A 23,116-nucleotide genomic window follows, 5' to 3' on the forward strand; every position below is an offset into this window, starting at 1 on the left:
TTCAAATTCTGCCTTTATTTACAAAATGGTCCGTTAAAATACCCGGTACTTACAGGCCTCTCCCACAGCACACCTCACACGTTGATTTGAGCAATGTTAATAGCACCATTCGTAGATTATTTAAAATCAGAAAGATTTCATTTCAGTCACTATGTTGATTCATAATCATTTACACCCATGGTGAGATCGGTGAGTGCACAGGACCGTCTGCAGCTCCAGGGCGAGGCTCCCTGGATCCAGCATAAAAGGCGTTACTCGCAGTTACCAGTTCTCAAAAGGTATCCGTGTGGAGTAGATACTATGAGAATTTTCGTGCCACAAAGTTTAATAATCCTCCATGTTTGTACAACGTTACTTCCACGTCATTTTCAAACGAAGCAATCACGCTGAATACTTTCCCAGTGTTTGTCTTTAAACAAACAGAAACATGTCATGTGAGTGATAAAATCGTCCAAGTGTCCCCAGTGTTCAGACCATCTGTCTTCATACCCCATGACACCACCTGCCAGACTCTGCAAAACCCTTCTCCTGCTGGAAAAGACCTGCTATATCTAAACACAGGCTTCACAGCCAAGTAGAAAAACGGGTATTTTCATCCCTACTTCTTATAGGCTCCACACCCAGTGCAGAGCCCAATGCGGGGCTCGAGCTCACGACCTGCACTGAGATCAAGGGTCGGATGCTTCACTGACCGAGCCGCCCAACACCCCTTCGTCCCCATTTCTGAATGACAAGTCCCGTATCACCTATGACGCTAAACCAGGTGCTGCAGACTCTGACTGACTAGTTAGGGACGTTACACCCACTGCTCACGTCCACTCTGTATTAACCATTCAGCGTGCGTAATGTCTGCTCCCCTGTCCCTGCGCTCCGCCCAGCGCCCACTCCACTCTGCGCCACCACCCCCCCCCCCCGCGGCTGTGTGCCTGGCTGGATTCCAATCCCACGGGCAAGGCAACAACGGGCAGCCAGGCAAAGGCCGTGGGTGCATGCCAGCGGGCAGCCGTGTGTCGTCTCGTTCTCTGGACTAGCTAGCGCTCTGTGTTTCCTCAGAGTCTCCGCTGCATTAAGTCGGGCGTCACAGGAAACAGCCACCTTAAACCACAATGTATGTTCACTAAGTCACGCTAGTGTGCAACGGACGATCATTTCTCTCCAGCTTCCACCTAGCTGGGTAAAGAGTGTGCAATCGCACACTTGAGAATCGGAGAGGTACCTTTATAGTTAACGTAACTCCAGGAGACAGTTCTTCAGGAAACGCTAAAGAAAACGTTTCTCTGCCGGAGAGGCCCAGGGAATCTGCATTTTCTCCCGGAAGGAACTGAAGTGGAGCTATGCCAATTCCAATCAAGTGATCTTTGTGAATTTTTTCGTAACTTTCAGCCAAAACAGCTTTCACACCCTGTAACAAATGTGCATTTTATTTCTTCCACTCAGCTCTTCAAAGTTGCTTTATTGGACGATTTTCAAGGGAAAAAAATTCTACTTTTGGCTCCTTCTATAAAACTTGTTAGCCTAATACCACACACTAAAGGTCCGTGCTGTGTCGAAGTATGTACAGATGATTTTTCTGTATTTTCAGGCAGCTCCCTAACTTCTTCTACCCGCCCCTGTGCCCTGCAGTGCTGAGTCAGCAGCACCGGCCAGGTAAGAGCACCCTGGGGGGGCGGCGGCCTGGCTCCAACGGGGCTCAGCAGGGTCTGTGATCCTGGCAGACCCACATATGTGCTCAGCAGCACTCTCCCTTGGCCTGCCACACGAACACAGAAACAGAGAAGGGCATCCCACAGTGACAGAGGAAACAGGAGACGTGGATTCTACAAATATTTAGAAGCTAAGTGACCCTGAGCAGACATCCAACAACAGAAACCATCAAGTGAATGTAGAAAGCGACACCAGTAAGGTTTGAGTCCATTTGCAACAACAAAACCCTGTCCTCTGGAGAAAACAAGCCAGAGAGGCTCCAGACCCATGATTGTCAAGTTTCCCTATGTCCTCCTATGGAACCTTTCCCGGACCTTCTCCTCCAGCCATAAAATTTCCCCCTGCTGCTTGCCCTAAAATTTTAACGCCACACACACAGACCGTGCATCTTTTTAAGTACTACGTGTTCATCTGTACTCCATTTACAAAGAGAGTGACATGTTGTTACCACCCAGGAATCAATTCTCAGCCCTGTGAGTGCCATCGCCTGACAAGAATGGAATGGATGCCCTGGACTGAGGGGCACTGGGCACGGGGAGGTGGGGGGGAGCACGCCATCGGAAATGCGCATTAAGTGCTGCTCTGCGTCCCTGGAAGTACTCCCAGACACGGCACATGGGGCTCTCCTAGTCCAACAGGTGGGTTACCGTCCACTCATCTACATAAGGCCCATCAACGGACAAAACCCAGCCGACACCCCCAGCCTGGAAGCAGTGTTTCAACGTCTAACTGAATAGACAGTTTAGGAACAAGTATGAGCGAAGCCTCCAACATAAAAAACAAAGACAAAACTGTGAGAAAAAAGGGAACCTGTACCTGTAATTAATATTCACAACAGGGATAATTGTCATCTCAGGAAGACGGGAGAATCTGGCTTATTCCTACAGCTCCTCTGAGTATTTACATTCTGGGGAGGCTAAGGACTCGACAATGGAGTGTGCACGATCCTGAGAGCTGGGAGGGCGGCTGACCGGCCGCTCTGAGCGTCTGTGAACAAGCACCGGGGCAGAGAGCAGGAGCGCACGTGCCTGACGACCCTCTCCAGCAGCCCCCACCCCTTACCACACTTTAGCAAGGATGCAGGGGCCAGACGAGCCTTCCTGACAGGCGGCCAGGCACCATCAGCTCCTACCCCTTGGCCCACCTCTGAGTCTGTTAACCCCAAAAGAGAAAGCTAAAGGCAGGGGGGCAAGTAAAACTCTCAGTGGGCACAGAGAATCAGCATTCCGGAGGGTCCGTTTAAGACAGGGGCCTCCTTTCCCTCCACTGTACTGATTTCTGCAAGTAAGACCGATGGAGATCTAATCTAATCCAGAGTATTAAAACGCAACTAGATCAGTACAAAATATTGTATGTGATCTCACCAAAAGGAGTCCCAAATAAGCAAAAAAAATCCAAATGAGCAAACTAAACTCTGACAGGATGTTACTGACAAAAGGGAACATTTAAAACTCAATTTTAAGAAGATAAAATTGAAGTATCAATACCAGCAGATATGGTCCTTTGGCAGCCCAGTCTCTGGAATTTCCAGAACCATATTTTTTCCCTGCTAAAATGATCAGCGGGACCCCTTCCTTCTGGTACAGCTCTGCAGCCTCAAACACATCCAGCTGTGGAGAAAAGACAAACAGAACATCTTCAGTATGAACCCGGATCCAGGCAGCGACTGCCCAACGGCTCTGTGCGCATCCTTACCGTCTGTCCTGATGGGAAATGGATTGTTTTGGGAGCTGGTTTTCCAAGGAACTTATTAAACAGTTTGATATTCGCAAACGTGCCTCTTGTCATCACAGCGTCGTTGCCTCTGCGGGCCCCGTAGGAGTTGAATTCACGAGGAGTAAGGCTGCGAGAAATCGTGAAGCTGGTTTCATTTCAGACGGAAAACCATCACACATTACTGAATCATAAAACTTACTCAGAAACACTTTTTATAATGGAAAATTTTGAGCACGTACAAACATGGAGAAAACAGGGGAACAGTGAATGCCCAACTGCCCGTTTCTTCTAGAATCATCCCCCAGTGGGTGATTTTGAAGCAAACGCAGGTAACATATTTTCCAGTGCATGTATCTATGTTTCTCTAAAACACCAGCCAAATCTGGAATCAGTCATCTCTCCAAGAAGCACTGGTTGTCTGTACAGGTTTCCGCTGAGGACAGAGCACCCCAGGAAACCTCTCCCACGTCGAAACAGCATTAAGGGAAGAGTAACCACCCCTTTCCAGAAATTCACATTGTGCTGTCTGGCTTTCACCAAAACCCCATGCGACACGAGGATCCTTAGATTTCTTTCAGTTAGTGCGAACATAAAGGTGCAGCATGAGGTGACCTCGCCAGTGGGAGTTACAGCGGCAGCACCGTAACCTGGGCGGGGGAGGGTGCTCGTTGCTGCCTGGTCACAATACGCGTGACCTTTTAGGGACAAGAAACAACGGAGCATAAGCAAGAATCAGCAAACAAAGCGGATCAGTTTCTAAGTCGGTCTTTTACATAAAAAGGCACTAAGTTTTCTAAACTTGTATGTTTAAACTTCTTACTTCAGGACAGACGTGATGAGGAGTTTAAAGGACCCCAAAAAAATCCTGACTGATGAAAACTAAGAAATCTGTATTTATATGTTAGAATGTAGTATACAGCAGTTACATATTTGAGAAAAGTGGGGACATTTTTTGGTGGATACTAGGTCACAATTATGACCAAGATAAAAATCACGACCAAAAAGATTTTATTTCTCACCACCACAAGTAAAAGCCGTGTGTTTCAAGTTCTAGCAAATGGAACTGCTATTAGCAACTTCCACCAAAAGGTGTTTTAAATTCATACCAGACTAGTTAACCAGAAAAAAAATTCCAACACAAATTCCACAACAGCACCAATGAGACTGTGAGCGGAGCCAGGAGCATCATTACGCGAGCAACCACGCCACGTGCACCGAAGCGACCGTGATGCAAAGTCGTCGCCCGAACAGCTCTGGCATCTGAATGCTGTCCTAACTCCGCCTCTGGTGTCCACACAGCTTTTGACAACAGAGCAACTCCACATCAATCACGTAGAAACGAGATAAAATCTTTCTAGGCTTAGAGTTCTATCTCCCACATCAATGATGTTTACATTCTCTTCTATTATTCTTGTAAAAGTTTAGGCTCAATGGGCAGAAATTCATTGTCTTCTGATTGGCACAGATCGAGCCTACCTCACACACACTCGCTTTATTGTCCACAAAACACACATTTAAACTCTGCACTCCAAAGACAGGAGGAGCCATCAGGGTTCACTTGGAAGGTCAAACAAAGCTGACTTCTCAATAAAGTCATATTGGGGAAAAAAAAAAAATCTTGTTTCCAATCAGTTGTTTATTTAGACTACCAAGGGCTCGATTTAAAATAGCAATTTCCATTTCTAAAGTTACAGGCAAAAGCAGGTACACCAGGTACCCTGGCTACTGCTGACGTCAGATTCAGTGGTGATCAGGTCCCTGTGACGGCGGCCTACATAGCCGAACCCCAAATGACACGGGGTACAGGCGCCAACCCAGCACACCATCGAAAATCTGGGTATAACTTCTGACTCCCAAAACTGAATACCCTTCTGATGACCAGAAACCTTACCGAGAACATAAAGTCAACTTAACACGTATTCTGTATCATACGTATTACATCCTCTATTCCTACAAGTCAGCCAGAGAAGACAAAGTGCTGAGAACATCACAGGAAGAAAAACTATACTTATGGTCCTGGACTGGGTTTATCAAAATAAATCAGTGTATCAAAATAAATCAGTGTAAGTGGGTCCAGGCGGTTCAAACTCGTGCTGTTCAAGGGGTCAAATCCATTTACTGGGCAGGGAGCGTGACCAGGAGGAGACTCTGAATCCAGGAGGAAGGGGACATGCGCACCCCGGGGCTGCATACCCACCCTCTGTTTGTCAAGTACTTGGCAGCGGCGCTGCTCCTGGCGATGCTCCCCGCGGGCGATATGTGGTCTGTGGTGACCGAGTCCCCCAGATACAGGAGGACATGTGCATTTTCAATGGGCTGCAGGGCAACTGGCTCTTTGGTCTAAAAGGCAGAAACAGTGAAAGGCATTTACTCTTCATGAGGTTTTTTTGTTCAATAACAACCTTGAAAATATCAAAGAGTGAAATCATACTTACAAGCTTATCAAAAAATGAAGGACATCTGATGTACGTGGACTTTAAGTCCCATGGAAACAACACAGAATCCGGTGCTTCTAGGGAATTCCAACGCTTATTTCCCATCTGTGAATGTGAGTTCAGTTGATGAACAAAAAGAAAAGATAAAATGGAGTCAGACAAAAGAGGCTTATGAATGTGTTCAAGGGAATTGAATTAAAAAGTCCTTACGTTAGAAGGACCTATAAAAAGGCCTTCTTCATTGGGAAAGGAAGCTAAGATAGTGCCATTCTAGAACATGGCATTTTTGGACATTTGCTCATCAAACTCCAGCACACTAGATTTTCATGAATACTCTGAGATTAAGTTTTAATATAAACTGAACATGAAAGACTTTAAAAAATCCAATAAAAGGGTTAAGGGTTTAGAAAAAGTGATTCATGTAGTAAAGAAACCGTGCTGGGGGACGCGCTGCTCACCTTCAAGAGCATGGCTGAGAGAAAACCCTCTGCTGCTGTGAGGGTGCGTGTTTTCCCCACACGGTCCCCCCTCAAACCCCACACGACGTCTCGCCGTGGTTCTGCATGGCCACCACGACCAGCGGTCCTGTGCCATGACCACCTCGCAAACGGGACTGCTCCAACCCACCAGCCCAACTCTGTGCATCCTTTTTATTTAAATTTAATTTTTCAAATTTTATTTTAAATAGACTCCACACTCAACGTGGGGCTTGAACTCACGAACGAGATGAAGACTCCCCCACGCCGACTGCGTGGGCCAGACGCCCCTGCTTCTGTCCCTCCCGTACAGCCCTCCCCCGCCATGTTCTCCACATGGACACAGAGCAGCCCTCCTGAGTTAGCAGGCCTCTGTGCACAACCTCGCAAAGGCTCCCGTCACTTCCTTCAAGACTCCATCCACGTTAATCACGGCCTAAAACCTCCTCTGTAATCTCAGTCCCCGCGTCTCCCTAACACCAGTTCCCACCACGGCCCTCACTTCCTGTGGGTCAGACACCCTGGCACCCTCATCAACGGTCCCTCTGTGAGGCCTTCACACATTCGCTCTGCCCGGAAAGCCCTGCTCTTGGTCCAGATGTACGGAAACTTGGTCACCTCCTGCAGAACTGTGCTCAAGACACATCCTGTTTTCGACCACTCTAAGTAACTCTACTCCTCAGACTGTGGTCAGCTGGCTCTCTTGACCCTGCTCTGCGGCTCTCCACACCACCTACCACTTTTTAACGTATTGTGTGATTTGCCTCACAATTCTGTTTACAATTCCCTGCCCACCTCTCCCCATGAGAATTTTGTGTTTTGTTCATGTATCTATTCCAAAACATCTAAGAGTGCCTGGCATGTAGTAGGGGCTCAATAAATACTTGTTCAGTGAATACCTTTGCAATCTCATTATCTATATTCTCAGTTTTGTTTTTAAAAAGTGTGAATATATGTATTTGCTTGTAGGTGCACAAAACCTCTCTGGAAAGATGCCTGAGCAAGTGACGTGCCTCATGGCCCCTGAGGAGGCAACACAGGCAGCCAGGGGGCAGGAGGGAGACTCCATGCTTGCTCTTACTTCTTCTGAACGTTGAGTCATCATCTAATGGGAACAACAAACAAGGTCCGTTTCTATGAATTCTGCCCATATTCAGGATGCTTGCTACCCATTTCTAATAAGTAAATAAGACCATTTTTTTTCCTAAAGATTTTATTTGAGGGAGAGAGTGAGCGAGAGCACAGCTGGAGGAGGGGCAGAGGAAGAGGGAGCAGCAGACTCCCCGCTGAGCAGGGAGCCTGATGTGGGACTCGATCCCAGGACCCTGGGATCATGACCTGAGCCGAAGGCAGACGCTTCACCGACTCAGCCACCCAGGTGACCTAAGATCGGTTTAATACTCTAAGCTATTCTCCCAGATATTAGAGATTCCAAATACAAAACGATTATCACTTATTATAACCTGCATGTTCAAAATAATGTGATCAATTTTTATTAAATCCAGAAAGACCCATGAAATAAACACTGCCATTTATTGAACTACTTAAGAAACAAGTGAGCCTCTTACCTCCATTTTCTCTTTCAGTGCTTTAAACATGGACAGTACGACACGCTCTTCCTCCATCTGGTGGACCTCCTCTCGGCTGGGCCAGATGTCCTGCAGGTAAATGCTCTTGCCAGTAGCGTCGGTGCCTGGAGAGAGCATTGTAACATCAAAGTCAGTATAAAAGTAATTCCCTCCAGGGGCACCTGGAGGGCTCAGGTGGTGATCCTGGGGTCCTGGGATGGAGCCCTGCGTTGGGCTCCCTGCTCAGCCCGCTTCTCCCTCTGCCTCTCCCCCCTGCTTGTGCTCGCTCTCACCCCCCCCCAGATAAATAAAATCTTTAAAAAAAAAAAGTAATTCCCTCAAGGTGTTCACATCTTTTCAAAAACCTATCCCAGAAACCAAGTAAACCACTCAATACCAGACTGCTTCAGGCATAAGCAGCTAAAAAAACAAAGCCTTTGTACACTTTATATTCTTCATATGAATACAGAAATGAATGACTGCATGACAAGATTTCCTGAACTAATTCAAAGAGTGGACAGTCTAAGAAGCATTTCAGAAATACAACAACTTCTGGAGCAAAAAGCGTGTGCGGGTACGTTTGTGTGATAAACGAATGGTACCTAACGGCTCCGTCTGGAAGTCTATATTCACTGTGCCTGCTATGGCGTAGGCTACCACCAACGGTGGGGAGGCAAGGTAATTGGCACGAACACAGTCACAAAGACGACCTTCAAAATTTTTGTTTCCAGATAAAACTCCACAAGTAACCAAATCACCCTGAAAAAAAATACATATACTCAATTTAAGAGATGGTACAAATTCGGATAATCACATGTATGCAATCTCAAATATTCTATGTCTGAGGGCAAGATAGCCAAAGAGCATACTTCTAATTATTAGACATAAAACTATCAAATCCTATGAATGAACTAATTCACTACATCTTTAAGGGATTATTTCAAGGATCTAAAAATGATTCTTTTAATCATTTTAAGATTCACTCTTCCTAAGAGGTGTAAGAACCACAGAAATATAAATACATCAATATGTATTTTCTACCATTTAACAACACAATATATGGTTAAGAAAACCCCTTACCTGTTTGACTGCATTTAAAACTGCTTCTGATACGGGTGCTGTATTTCCCACGCAGGTTGAACAGCCATAGCCAACTATTTCGAATCTGTATTTGGATAAATACACGTGATTGAGTGGAAGGTCGTTAACGACTGTAAAGAAAGGGCCAGCCGGGTCCCTCACTGCCATCCCAGGGATGAGCTGCCTGAGCGCACACACCCACCACGCGGATTAACCCCCCTCAGTCTGTCTGTCTGACCGTCAGGCGTGCTGTCTGTACTGAGCGCAGGAACTCTGACAGAGCATCCCCAAGTGCGATGTGGCTGCCTAAATCCAACACAAAACCTGTACGCCGCACAGGATAGCTCCCCACATACAGCTGGAAGATGACCGTTCAAGAAACGGATACAGAGCTTCCATCCAGGGGTAACCCGGCGGCAACGGTGAAGCCTACGCCTCAGACAGATGGGGCGGCAGCTGGGAACGCCAACGCCAGCAGATCTCTTAATTCTCAACCCGCCAAAAACCCAGAGAAAGCCCCTGACAGAAATCCCACGACGGTACAACTAAGAAATTGCAGGTATAACTCTCAAAATTACTTGCAGCCCCTCTTCTAAAAGCAAAAAAAGTTTTCTTAATTTACCAGTCTTGCAAAGGAATTGATTTTTCTAAGATAACAGGCTCCAAAATACACAGCCGGCACCAATTATTTCTTTTGAGTCCATGAGAAATGGTAAAGTTAGTTTCTACAAAGTTTGGGGACAACTTAACCCATGCTTCACAAACCCAGTAACCTCACAAAAAGTCAATTAAGACAATTTGGTCCATTAATGATGCAGCCATTTTGCTCTTGATGCTGTCACATTTTGCTCTTTCTGCAAACTGACCTCCCCGATCAGAAACCACGCACCCCCTGGAGCCGCTCCTGAGGCACATCTGTCTTTACATCCGCACGCTAGAGGCCGCGCTGGGCCCTGCTGCTCCAATCTGCTCAGTCCATGACCATGGAGGGCTGAGCCTCACACTGCGACATAGTGGAAAGGTAACAAGTACAACAAAGCCTATGTTTCCCATCTTGTCTCTGCATGTGAAAAGGCTCTGACAGGGGCTTCCCTCCCTGCGGAATCCCAACATCCACGTCAACAGCAGTGACCCGCACTTACCCGAGCTGACTGAGATACGGTAACACGCCACTGGAACTGAGATAATGGGTCACCATCCCACTGCCTGGAGATAAACTTGTTCTTATGTATGGCTTAACCTGCAGACCGGCGTCCACGGCCTTCTTAGCCAGAAGACCTGCACGGTGAACAGTGACGCAGGCCAGGTCAATCTCGTGCAAGGGTCGAAGTCCAAATGCATGAATTTACAGTCATTATTTTGTCCATTTTACTCTATTGATGTGTTTCATTTAAAACACACACAAGATTATACTGATATACTAGCCTTTACTTTGCAAATTCAGATACAGCCTGATGTCATGGCATCACACACACACTTGGAAAACAAGGACATGTAACGATATTATGTACACGCACGATATCACGACCCTTTCAGATGCCATCGTGATGGCAACTGCACACTTATTCCACACGACTGTATACTATCAGTGAGCGGTGTCCACTTACAACCCCCGCCAATAATCTCTTCCTTCTCTTCTCAGTGGACTCGAGTGCACTGCTGTGGTCAACCGTCAAGAGATTCGCTGACTGACTACACTTCTAGATTAACAGAAGCAGGTAACAACCGAAAACTAACAGACATGTAAGTTGTAGTAAAAAAAATTTACCATCCGTGTAACGAAAACAAAATTAATAACATAAATCAAACTGAGATTCCTTAAGACCCAGTTAAAATCTCGGAAAGTGTCTCAATATTAAACAGACACCGGTATCCATGCATAACCTAAGACACAAGGTGAGTGTGGCACAAGACTACAAACTCACTCAGGAAAGGGAAGGGACAGCCTACCTGCGGCGAGCATGACGGACGGATTACAGTTGTTGGTGCAGCTGGTGACCGCAGCCATGACCACAGACCCGTGAGACAGCTGGTACTCACTTCCTTCGTAACGAATAGAGACGTTCTCCTTCTGCTTCTCGGCCGCAATCTGGAAGCCTTTAAATCCCACCTACACAAACATGCACATAAATACAAATATTCTGGGTACGCTCAGACAAACTTGCAGTTCTGACCACGCGTGAGAGGTGCTGAAGGCTGCAACACTCAGTTGTTGGACGTCGGCTGGAGTAGGAGCCTGAATGGTCCCGACACAAGTCTGGTGGTGTTCCTAACTCCCCGGGATGTGGATCTTACCGACCGCGGTTCTCAACAGACGGTACAGTCACGGCCCTGTTCTGGGGGTGTGTGCAGAACGCACGGGGCGGGGCTGGCTGCAAGCCGGCAGCTCTGTGCTCATCACGCTACGTTACTCCCACACAACACGACAAAAAACAGGGCAGAAAGCAAGCTCTGGAAAGAGCACCAGATCCTGCTGCTCCCAATAAAAGAGTTCAGGTTTTAGCTGTGATTCTCACCAAGTACAGACCCGGAAAGTCAGAGGTCACGGCTGTTCAGTTACATTCACCAGACGTTACGGGCGTGAGCTCACAGTGCAGAGTTCGACAACAGTGCTCTCCGCCACAACGCGAGAGCCATGACCATGGGCAGCAACTGAGCGCCTGAAATTAGGCAGCTGTGATTACGGACACCACTGATGTCTGACCCTCACAGCAGCCTGGGGACAGTGCCAGATGACTAGCTTCCGACAGGACAGGGCCGACGGGGCCTCTTGTATGTGCCTCACACACAAGAACACAGCAGCTGCCTGAGGCTGAGGCCCATGCTGGCCCTCCGCCACCCAGCACGAGAAGTACTTGGCCCTCTGCCACCCGGCACAAGAAGTCCTTGGTCCTCTATCACCCAGCACGAGAAGTACTCGGTCCTCTATCACCCAGCACGAGAAGTAGTCGGTCCTCTATCACCCAGCACGAGAAGTACTCGGTCCTCTATCACCCAGCACGAGAAGTACTCGGTCCTCTATCACCCAGCACGAGAAGTACTCGGTCCTCTATCACCCAGCACGAGAAGTAGTTGGTCCTCTATCACCCAGCACGAGAAGTACTCGGTCCTCTATCACCCAGCACGAGAAGTAGTTGGTCCTCTATCACCCAGCACGAGAAGTACTCGGTCCTCTATCACCCAGCACGAGAAGTAGTTGGTCCTCTATCACCCAGCACGAGAAGTACTCGGTCCTCTATCACCCAGCACGAGAAGTAGTTGGTCCTCTATCACCCAGCACGAGAAGTACTCGGTCCCCTATCACCCAGCACGAGAAGTACTCGGTCCTCTATCACCCAGCACGAGAAGTAGTTGGTCCTCTATCACCCAGCACGAGAAGTACTCGGTCCTCTATCACCCAGCACGAGAAGTACTCGGTCCTCTATCACCCAGCACGAGAAGTACTCGGTCCTCTATCACCCAGCACGAGAAGTACTCGGTCCTCTATCACCCAGAACGAGAAGTACTTGGTCCTCTATCACGCAGCACGAGAAGTACTCGGTCCTCTATCACCCAGCACGAGAAGTACTCGGTCCTCTATCACTCAGCACGAGAAGTACTCGGTCCTCTATCACCCAGCAAGAGAAGTACTTGGTCCTATCACTCAGCACAAGAAGTACGTGGTCCTCTATCACTCAGCACAAGAAGTACTTGGTCCTATCACTCAGCACAAGAAGTACTTGGTCCTCTATCACCCAGCACAAGTACTTGGTCCTATTACTCAGCACAAGAAGTACTTGGTCCTCTAACACCCAGCACAAGAAGTACTTGCCCCTCTATCACTCAGCACAAGTACTGACAAAGGCGGTGGTGCAGGAACCTGCCTTTTCATTCAAGCAAGCTTGGAAATCACGTTTCATGTCCGTCACAGCAACTCTATCCTGAGGTCTCTTTGGACCGCTGACAGATGCAACTATTGAATTCAGATGAATCCGAATCACCTAAGAGACAAGAGGGAAGAGAAAAACAAGGAATGAGAATTTGTTAGGTACAGACTGCAATTTAGCACTACTAAGGCAGAATAAATACATCCACATTTGTTGTAATGGTGATCTACACTCCCAGAAATAAAGATTTTAAAACAATCCCAATTAATTTGTGAAACAGAACATACAAACATTGGCTAAAAGCGAGCTCAGATCAATATGCAAACTGCCCAACACCAGCCGTGTAGTCTAGAGTATCTTGTTCCCCCGATTTCTTTCCCCCTAACGTCACAGATGCCTGATGATAAAGCAGATGCCTGTGACAGCTATTGGTCTACTGCCCCTGAGCTCCAAATTCACCCTTCCCTGCTCTGTGACAACTGAGGTGGGTTCAGGAAACACTGCTCCTTCCTCAGCATGCAGGGTGCCGAGTCTGGTCAGCACAGGTGCTGGAGGGACACAGCAAAAGGACTCTTCTCTTCCTAGTTCCAAGGTGTCTAGCTGGCCAGGCTCCAGCAAAGACACGCTTTTATTCCTTTGTTAAAAAAAACCCCGTATTTTCTTAAAACCCAACCTCCCAAACTAGGTTTCTGTGCATTTCTTCTGGCATTTCTACCATTTTCCTCTGTCCATTTTATTTGGGTATAATCAGTTCAAATGAAGATTCTCTTCACTATGGGCTTCACCAATATTTCACAGTCCTGTCTACTCTGACTGACCCTAACAACAACACCCACTGCACTGTAGTTTCACTTTACGGATCCAGATGATCCCTGTCTTTACACCTTAATGAGTTTGTCTTGAAATCAAAGTCCTGATGGGCTTTAGTTTTATTTATCTGGTCAGGTCTTTAATAAGCAAATTTATTCCTTTTTACTATACAATGCGAGAGTTTTCATTTTTCTTCTTCTTTCCCTGTCTTTAAAAGCACTAAATAAACAGAGCTGAAAGGGACCAGAAAATGATGAGTCAAGTTAAAGATCTCCCCGAAGTTCACACAGATTCAGGTCCTACAGGCGCTACACTGGCCTGCACTATGCCTGTGTGGCCTCGCTGGGTCCACCCATCACATCTGCTGCGCGCCGGGCACTGCTCTAGGGGCTGGAGCTGCAGACCACACACACCCGACAAAGCTCCTCTCCTGGGAACTTATTTGCCTTCTGGACGGGGGGAGAGGCAAACAAGTACAGAAATGAGTTCAGGCACGGATACATGTTACGAGGAAAAATAAAGCTGGATCAGAGAATGATTCCGCCCAAGAAAACAGCTTAACAGTTAACCAGACCTTCAACAACACCAAGTAATTTGAGATGTTGACACACTCCTAGAAAAGGTAGGTCACGAAAATTCAAACTGCCCTAAAAGTGAACTTTACAAATTTCCAACAGGTAAGAAATGCAAGCCTAGATTACAGAATATCTTTAACATTTAAGACCACATCACTGTAAACTCCTTACATGGCAATTTCTACAGAACGCAGATGCTAACCAGATGCAGGTATCCCTGGAACAGACAGGTTTCGAGCACATCATGGTGCTCTTACCATAAAGTAGAAAAAGATCAGAGTGAGAGATGAGGAGTCAATTTTGTGTTTTAAATATTAAAAATTTAGACTTAATAAAATGTAAAATTCGTTAACAGAAATCTACGTAAACTTAATGCATAAAATCTAAGCGGAGTCACAAGTAACGTTAACAGGTTAAATGGTAACGATAGTCGGCATTTGCTGAGCACTTCCTGGGCGCCTGAAACCACTCTGATGCCTTCCGTCTGATGTATCTGATCCCTTCCGTCTGATGTATCTGATCCCTTCAGAACAGCTTCCTATTTCCGAGCTGAGCACACAGAGGCAGAGAGGCTGCACAGCTGTGTCCCGACCCAAGTGGCCAGGTGGTGAGGGGCTCCTCCACACACACCTGGGAGTACATGGGTTCTCCTGAATTATCCTGGTCATGTCGAAACAATTTCACAGCTTTCAGGTATGTTTCCATTGACTCGAGTTTGGCTTTGTCAAAACCTAGAAAGAATTAACAAGGACAAAAGTACAGTAAGAAATTTTGAACTCTTTGGGGGTGAGGTGCTGAATTCCAATGAGCAAGAGACACTGCATGTTACTAAGTACTCAAAATACAGTTCTTTACAAATTGCTAACTGATATTACTCTCAAGAGTAGTAAAAATTCTACCCTTCATGAAAACTTGTAGCCCCCCTTTAAAAGTTACTCAATCAGAGACAAGATGAGAAACACTGAGCCCATTCTATAAAACTCACAAAATCTATACTGTTTGTAGAAGATGAATCAGTAACATTGAATATAACACCCATCACAAAGGACACTCATTACTTTCCAGTATGAATATAAAAATCAAAATGAAAACATAAATGAAGCTTAAGGACGTCTCATGAGCAGAAAGACAGAGGTCTAACAAGATCTTCCAGAAGGTAAAAGAATCTGGATGTTAACTACAGGCAGTTCTCTGCAAGCCTCGTGGGGAGTACACAGTAGTGGTGGATCGTATTTTCCAGCAACTGACCTAACAGTATACCCCCCGAGTTGTATGTTCTTCCTACAATGTGACAATGACATCCCTCCATCAAGGGGCAGAATCGACCCTGTGGACCTGAGCTATGGGACCCTTGGCTGGCTAGCTGGCGCACGCTCACTCTCGCAGGTCACCCTGCCCTGGAAGAGCCACCACGTGGGAGATGTGGCCTTTCTCAAATCGCAGCTCTGGCCACTACGAAACACCCGTTGACGGGTGAGTGACCTTCAGGACCCCGGGCCCAAGCTTCTGAGGCTCGCGGTTGAGGCTGCAGACATCATGGAGCAAAGACGAGCTGTGCCGGCCATGCCACCTACATTACTGCCCATGGACACCGTGCAGCCCTAGGTGATTACTGCTGTTTTAAGCCATTAAGTTTTAGGAAAATTTGTTATACCAACAGATCATTAATACATAAATCATATTAACATGCAAGAGAGGAGGCACCTCCATCATTTCTCTCTAAATGTTCTATCCACCAAATCCCCTTTAGAGAAAGTTCTGCACTTGATGAGAACCGTTCCAACGTTCCAAATGACCAACTATCCATTTTGCCATCTGACCTATTAACTTCTAAACCTGCCCCCCCAAGTGAAGAATACTAGACTCTATCCCCCAAATGTACTTATGATCAGAGACCAGTAGTTCGGCAAGGTCTCTCACAAAAGGGACATGGGGGCTGTGAGGGGAGTACAGGAGCACCTTCTGGTTTTAGAGATCTTTCTACACTAAGTCCTCAATACAAGAGGATCCAATCTCCTGTTTATCCCCATAAGGCTACAAAAAAGATCTAGAACCTGGAACCCTATGCTGCTCACAAAATGGTGTTACTCTTTAGACAGAGCACGGGTCCCCAGACCCTTTTGTCTGGTGGCCCCTCTCCTCCCGTTACAGGGACACCGTGAGTCCGCACACGCCTGCCCCCATCAAATTGCAGCTCTGGCCGCTACGAGGGCCATGCATCCTGGAAGCAGTGGACCGAGACCAGTAGCGGGACTCCTCCCTCAAAGTCACTGTAAATCAGTCACACGGGAGGGACTAGGTTTGGAGGGCACAACACTCTTTAAAAGACATCTGAGGCAGTTTATTTGAAAGCCACTATTTCAAAATAAGATAATTTCCTGAACATTAAATACCATGCACATGGTAGTTGTTTATTAGGAAATATTTCAGACAGACACACTGGACGTGTAACACATTTATCCTAATGATCTTTCATCTTCTTACCTGTATGTTCTAAATGTTTTAATGTCACATTGTCAACAGGGAAAAAGCTGAGGATAGCACCATATTCTGGACACATGTTTGCTATTGTGGTCCGATCCACTATAGATAACTGTGAAACTCCACTTCCAAAAAACTCAACAAACTTTCCAACCACTCCTACTTGCCGGAGGTGCTATATAAAGGGATACACAGAAACGCACACAAAATTAGTAAGATTAACATGGATTCTCTGAAAAGCACAAAATCTAATTTTTAACCCCTACCAGCGACACTGGATGAAAGAGGTTCTCTGCTGTTCTTATCAAATGTCAACTCACTCTGGGTTTGCAGGTATTTTAGGACAAACACAGAAGACCAGCCCAATGTCACCGTCGGGCAGGACAGAAAGGGCTTAAGGGCTGAAAATGGCTAGATCCACACGTGAACGTCAAACGCGACAGTGCATGTGGTAGCTGGCAGCCTTTCTTCTTTCTTAGAGGACACGAAACAGTGCTAACCACTGATGCCATCTTAGATGTAATGAAATACGAACATGCTGATGAAACTGTATTTAGACAAAAAAATACCTATTGGCTACAAAAATTCTTCGAATTCCAACCCTGGTCCACATATTTACAGCATCGTTCATTACTGGTAAATTTCATTTTGACAGGATTTCACACTTGTAAAGTGTCCTTGTAAAGTCACGTTTCTGAGTTATTACCGAGTGACCACAACAGCGGCTCGCCTAACTACAACACGGCCTTAGACTGGGGGAGGAGACGCCTAGGGAGGTACCGCGAACGAAACCACCTTCAACCCAAGAGTAACATTCAGCTCGAACACTGCAGAGGTGCGAGGGGTCATTTAATCCACTCCTGGATAAAAGGCTGAGATGTTTCTTTATACTCATGGTTGTGCTTCTGAGGATCAAAGTGGCACACATAGGATACACTAAGCTAAAGGCTGTTTCAACAAATTCATAAGGTGCCACAATACACATTTTGAAAAATAATATGGGATTAATCCTATAAAGATAATGAATAGAACAGAACCTCCGGGGAGAAAATATTTAATAAATGTGAACATACGTGATAAATTTAAGTTTTGTATCAACACGCCAAAATTTAAAAATAGACATGTAATCTTGTTACAAAAAAATATAGCCAGAGGGGTCTAAAAAGTGGCATTACTTCTCAGGTTACCCAAGGGAAAATACGGATTTCTCTAAAACCATATTAAGATACTCCTTTCCTTTAGGAATAATCCTGCAATTCTCAATTTAATTTCTTATCTTTCTGTCCCATACACCAAATCAATGACTTCTGCAAGGTGTCAACATGTTTTCAATTAGGGAAGAAGGCTCCAGGCTAAATGCCGACAGGCGGCTGGATCCTTTCTTCCCCTCCAGAGAATCTCGAAAGCCTTCAGACCAATAATCTAACCAGAAAAGTGAAGACTCCAGGATCCAAACTGACATTGTATGCGGGAGAGTTCCCACACTCATGTATTTAACAAAATGGACTTAATCATTAAAATAAAGTTACTGAAAACCAGAAATTTAGGATGGAGAGTTCACTAGGAAACTCCAGAGTACATGTATTAAACAGCATGCAGTCAATATTTTAAAAATACAGGTTAAGTTTTTCCATAATCCTTTAGAAGTATTAAAACAGCCAAGAGACAATCTTGACACTGGCACACTTCTACAGTCCACATTCTCCAGGAGAGAAACAGTTTCTAAAGGGCAAATAATTCAGTTAGGTATTAAAAAAATGCAATTACTTTTCCTAAACAGGACTCTCTAATCCACACGATCAGCAAGTGTTAACAGCTAGGAGCCTGAGTGCGTCCTGTTGAGCACTCACTGCTCAGCCCGGTGACCCTCTGCCGCAAAGTCATTAAACCTGACCGTCTCTGTTTTCTCAGAACTGATATGGCGCTGGTCACAGTACCGCTCTTCCAGGCTTGTAACGAGGAATGAATGAGGCATCAGGTCAAGGAAACAGCACGGCACGCACTTTTGTACTTCCTAGTGCCAAGGAAGGGTTCTGTATCTGTGGCTGCTCCCATGATGGTCACTACAAGGCCGTGGCCAAGAAAGCCACACGGAGGAAGCGGCGCAGAACCCAACGCCGCCCTCACAGGGCCCCTGTATGCAATGTCCACTACATCTCACGGTTGACACAATTACCTTTGTAATGCCAAGCACGACATCTATGGATGTGACAAAAGGGTTGGATGAGCCGGTCAACTCACACCCAACCACCTCCGGCAGAGTAAGAGAGACCGGCAGGCCCAGCATGACTGCTTCGGTTTCAATGCCTCCAACCCCTGAAGTGATAAAGACAGACGGTGAGCACATCTGAAGATTATGTACTGTCTACGTAAGGTCTCCGTGTAATATCTAGTCTCTGAGTGCCCCATGAGCTCGTCTTACTCACGAAGCACCTCACAGCCACCACACTGCCGCTATTACTGTGGACATGGACCCAATCTCCTCAAAAGAATGACTCCACTCACATGGTTGAAACAAACTGGTGTTTACCTTTCTATTAAATTCAGTAAACATTTTATATTTATTACGCTGAATACTGTACTGTGCTTGTCAAGATACAGAAAGAACAGAAGCCAGGACCTGTGACCCTCAGGAAGCTCAGTCTAAGGATAAAGACAAAAGAGTCAACAATTCTAACTCCCTGTAAGAGACTGAGAGCATTCTGCCAGATGGAACAGCCCAGGCCAAGCCGATCCCACCCTCCAGGGGATCCATGACTCGTCTTTAAGGCGCGTGCGTGGACGGCCAGGGGCAGCAGGTTGTAAAAGGCCTTGTATAAAATGCAAAGGAATGTGGAGCCCTAAAGAAGGCCAAGAGAAGCCCCACAGGACTTGGACCAGGGAGTTGTCGTCCCCAAGATCACCCCACAACGGCAGTGCTGCGTGGGGCACACTGTCCACAAACATCCGGGTCCAGAGTCGTCCTGTCGCCGCTGTCACAGGGGAGGAAACCGCCTCAAAGAGCCTATGAAGACCAGCTACCTACGCTCCTTTACAATGTTCCTGACACCCTCTCCCCTCAAATCAAATATAGTTAGTGGTTTACTTACCCCACCCCAGAATGCCCAAGCCATTCACCATGGTTATGTGAGAATCGGTGCCAACCACACTGTCTGGGAAGAGGAAGTCGTCTTCTTCAAAAACCACTCTCGACAAATACTCTAAGTTTACTTGATGAGCCATTCCAGTTCCAGGAGGGATTACAGCCACGTTCTTAAAAACTCTTGAACTCCACTATATCATGTTTAAATTTAAAAAATCCAAATGTTGGTATATCAATTTGTGCTCACAATCAAAATATAAGTCAATACTGACACTAAAAACATTTTACCAATGTTCAATATGGTCAAAGTTTACAATAGACACACGAAGACAAATACAAAGATACCAACCCTAAACATACTCATTTTGCAGATTATTAAAGCAAAATTAAGTCAAAGACAAATGTTCTACTAGTCCAGATAAATGATAGTTTTCAACCATGCCCGCCCCAAGGACTGTTGGACAGGAGTGGGGGGGGGAAGCACAAGGCCTTCCCACAACCTCAAATGATAGCCACTTGGTTTCATCCTATTTTATATACTGGGGTTTCCAACAAGATTTTATCTGAAGGGAGAAAAGGTTCTACTGCCACAAAGCGGTTAAAAACTACTAATTTAGGGGCGCCTGGGTGGCTCAGTTGGTTAAACGTCTGCCTTCAGCTCAGGTCATGATCCCAGGGTTCTGGGATCGAGCCCCGCATCGGGCTCCTTGCTCGGTGGGGAGCCTGCTTCTCCCTCAGCCCCTCCCCCTGCTCATGCTCTCTAATAAATAAAGTCTTTAAAAAACAACAAAAAAACCCAGAACTCAAACTTACCCATATTTTGTGAATTTCAATATAAAAAAAATCCCCCCAAATCATGTGTACCTTAAAAAATTGAAGCCTCTCTCGATTTCTGCCAAATTCTACTTCTTGGTTTTTTAACACTGTTTCAGGTCTAAAAGGAAGAAGAGCCTGCATTAAATGTATGTATCACAGAAAAGACTTACCTTGTTTCTAAGTATTCGTTCTTACGCACACACAAACACGTTTTAAAAAATTCCTGGAATAGCAATTTACTAGACTTCTCAGAATTAGCTGTTTTCTTTCAACAAAGAAGCTCTGCTTTAAACAGCACTCATGGCAGCCACGTCCAGGGCTCATCCATCCCCGGGCCCCCAACTGTACTGACATATGTCAGTCGCTATGTGAGTTGGCTGCAGCGATCAATAATGCAGCAGGCTCGTGCACTTCCTCCCACCTGGGCCTGCTGTACCTCTGCTCGGCACGTGTAGAAAGCTTCGAGCAAAAATGCTTACATTCATCTCACCCAAAACGGAAAGCTCTATTTTTTGCATAAATGGCAGTTTACTCTGTGTGGAGTATAAACATATTTTATGTGCATTATGTAAACTAAGAGGTAAAAACAATCTACCTCCAAGCAGTAAACACTGTCACTTTCAGAAAGCTATTTTTATCTAATGGACATTTAAAAGATGATTTCTAGGGGCGCCTGGGTGGCTCAGTCACTAAGCGTCTGCCTTCGGCTCAGGTCATGGTCCCAGGGTCCTGGGATCGAGTCCCGCATCAGGCTCCCTGCTCCACGGGAAGTCTGCTTCTCCCTCTGACCCTCATCCTGCTTGTGCTCTCTAATAAATAAATAAAATCTTTAAAAAAATAAAAAGAAAATAAAAAATGATTTCTAGCAGTTTTAAGCTGTTTCCTGCCAGCTGGTGATCAAGTGTTGACTAAGATATCAATACAACTTAAATTATATGTGACCTCCAGGGTCCAGACAATTACAGATGTTCACTTGTCAACTTTTTTAAGATTTTATTTATTTGACAGAGAGAGACACAGCGAGAGAGGGAACACAAGCAGGGGGAGTGGGAGAGGGAGAAGCAGGCTCCCCGAGCGGGCAGCCCGATGCGGGGCTCAACCCCAGGACCCCGGGATCATGACCTGAGCCGAAGGCAGATGCCCAACGACTGAGCCACCCAGGCGCCCCTTGTCAACTTCTTTAAAAAACACAAAGATTCCTTGACTAATTCACTGCTGAGTGATCCCTTGAAGCCACAGCACATCTCGATGAGATTTTCCTCAGGACTCAGGGAGCCAGTCCGATTACTGTACGTCCCATAGCGCATACGGCTACAAAGTGCCCCTCGTTCATGAGCTCAGAACCCGACTTCAGATTAGGCAGTGATTTCCAGGCCCATTTCCTACCCATCCATTCCCTGTCTGGGTCTGCAACGGACACTGCACCGAGGCCCCGCAGCACCAAAGGGAGCCACCGGTTTCCTACATTCCTACAGCCAGAGACTACAGTCCAACCCAACCAAATGCTTTGTGATGTGGAGTCAAAGCTAGGGGGAAATGTTACACCTGATTGTACTGTAATCAGTAAGTCGCCCTTTTCAGGAAGTTAATTTCTGTGTTAAGAAGGGAAGCTTGGGGTGCCCAGGTGGCTTGGTTGGTGAAGCAGCTGCCTTCGGCTCAGGTCATGGGATCGAGCCCTGCACTGGGCTCCTTGCTCAACGGGAAGCCTGCTTCTCCCTCTCCCTTGGCCTGCTGCGCCCCCGGCTTGTGCTCTCTCTCTCTCTCAAATAAATAAAAATCTTAAAAAAAAAAAAAAAAAAGAAGGGATGCTCATCTCAAATGTCAACATGCACCTAACAACCAGGACAACTAGGTAGCAGGAACAAGGGCTGTTTACATAAAACTGTCCTAATCTGATAGCAAGGAACCTACAGATTACACTGAATTCCCAGAAAGGAAGAGCGCGTGAGGTCACTGTGACCGGAGGCCTCCCGGAAATACTGAGCCCCCAACTGTACAACCACAGAGAATCTGAAAGAACCAGTTTACGGACACATGAATTAACGTATCATGTGGCTCTTAGGATAAGATATGTGTGGATATTATTCTTAGGTATTCTAAATCTTAACTGTGTTACGTTTTTTTAATTTGAAAAAGGATGTCATTTTCTTACTAAATTAAAAAAATTTCTGACAGTCTACTAACAATGGGGTAAACAACATAACTTAAATATAACAGACTTTGGAATCTTTATAGCACACAAAAATTCAAGTCTAGAATTTTTTTTTTTTTAAACTACCTATTAGAAAATTTTACCAACTCCTAAAAAGAGAATTCTTTTCTGGGCAGGTTCACTGCTTCCCATAGCACCAGAGAGGCAACTGCTTAACTCAAAGAGCTTTTTATCATTGTAATATTTATAACATCAAGCTCTTCATGCAATTGGAAAAAACAAGAAATCCAGTAGGAGAGAAAAGCTAAAACTATAAATAGGGAATTCACAAAAGCAACGTTGAACGAATAAAGAA

General features: G+C 45.9%; 1 protein-coding gene across 2 annotated transcripts in view; it reads right to left on the reverse strand.

Moving 5' to 3' along the window:
- IREB2 (iron responsive element binding protein 2) overlaps positions 1–23,116 on the reverse strand; it is a 40,222-nt gene continuing 17,106 nt past the window's right edge. For both annotated transcript variants that reach the window (XM_028093806.2, XM_088024916.1), the window contains 17 exons: positions 20,658–20,727; positions 19,801–19,984; positions 18,888–19,027; positions 16,715–16,886; positions 14,861–14,961; positions 12,843–12,959; positions 10,930–11,089; positions 10,122–10,257; positions 8,980–9,064; positions 8,502–8,658; positions 7,900–8,024; positions 5,856–5,960; positions 5,618–5,760; positions 3,400–3,547; positions 3,192–3,314; positions 1,217–1,402; positions 1–409 (listed from right to left, as the gene is read on the reverse strand). In XM_028093806.2, coding sequence (XP_027949607.1) covers positions 299–409; positions 1,217–1,402; positions 3,192–3,314; positions 3,400–3,547; positions 5,618–5,760; positions 5,856–5,960; positions 7,900–8,024; positions 8,502–8,658; positions 8,980–9,064; positions 10,122–10,257; positions 10,930–11,089; positions 12,843–12,959; positions 14,861–14,961; positions 16,715–16,886; positions 18,888–19,027; positions 19,801–19,984; positions 20,658–20,727 — 2,263 coding nt within the window. In that variant the 3' untranslated portion in view covers positions 1–298. The remainder of the gene's footprint in view (positions 410–1,216; positions 1,403–3,191; positions 3,315–3,399; positions 3,548–5,617; positions 5,761–5,855; positions 5,961–7,899; positions 8,025–8,501; positions 8,659–8,979; positions 9,065–10,121; positions 10,258–10,929; positions 11,090–12,842; positions 12,960–14,860; positions 14,962–16,714; positions 16,887–18,887; positions 19,028–19,800; positions 19,985–20,657; positions 20,728–23,116) is intronic.

The sequence above is a fragment of the Eumetopias jubatus genome, unplaced genomic scaffold (genome assembly GCF_037043125.1).
Source record: "Eumetopias jubatus isolate StellerSeaLion01/CBP00866 unplaced genomic scaffold, mEumJub1_p1.0 scaffold_7, whole genome shotgun sequence".
NCBI lineage: Eukaryota > Metazoa > Chordata > Mammalia > Carnivora > Otariidae > Eumetopias > Eumetopias jubatus.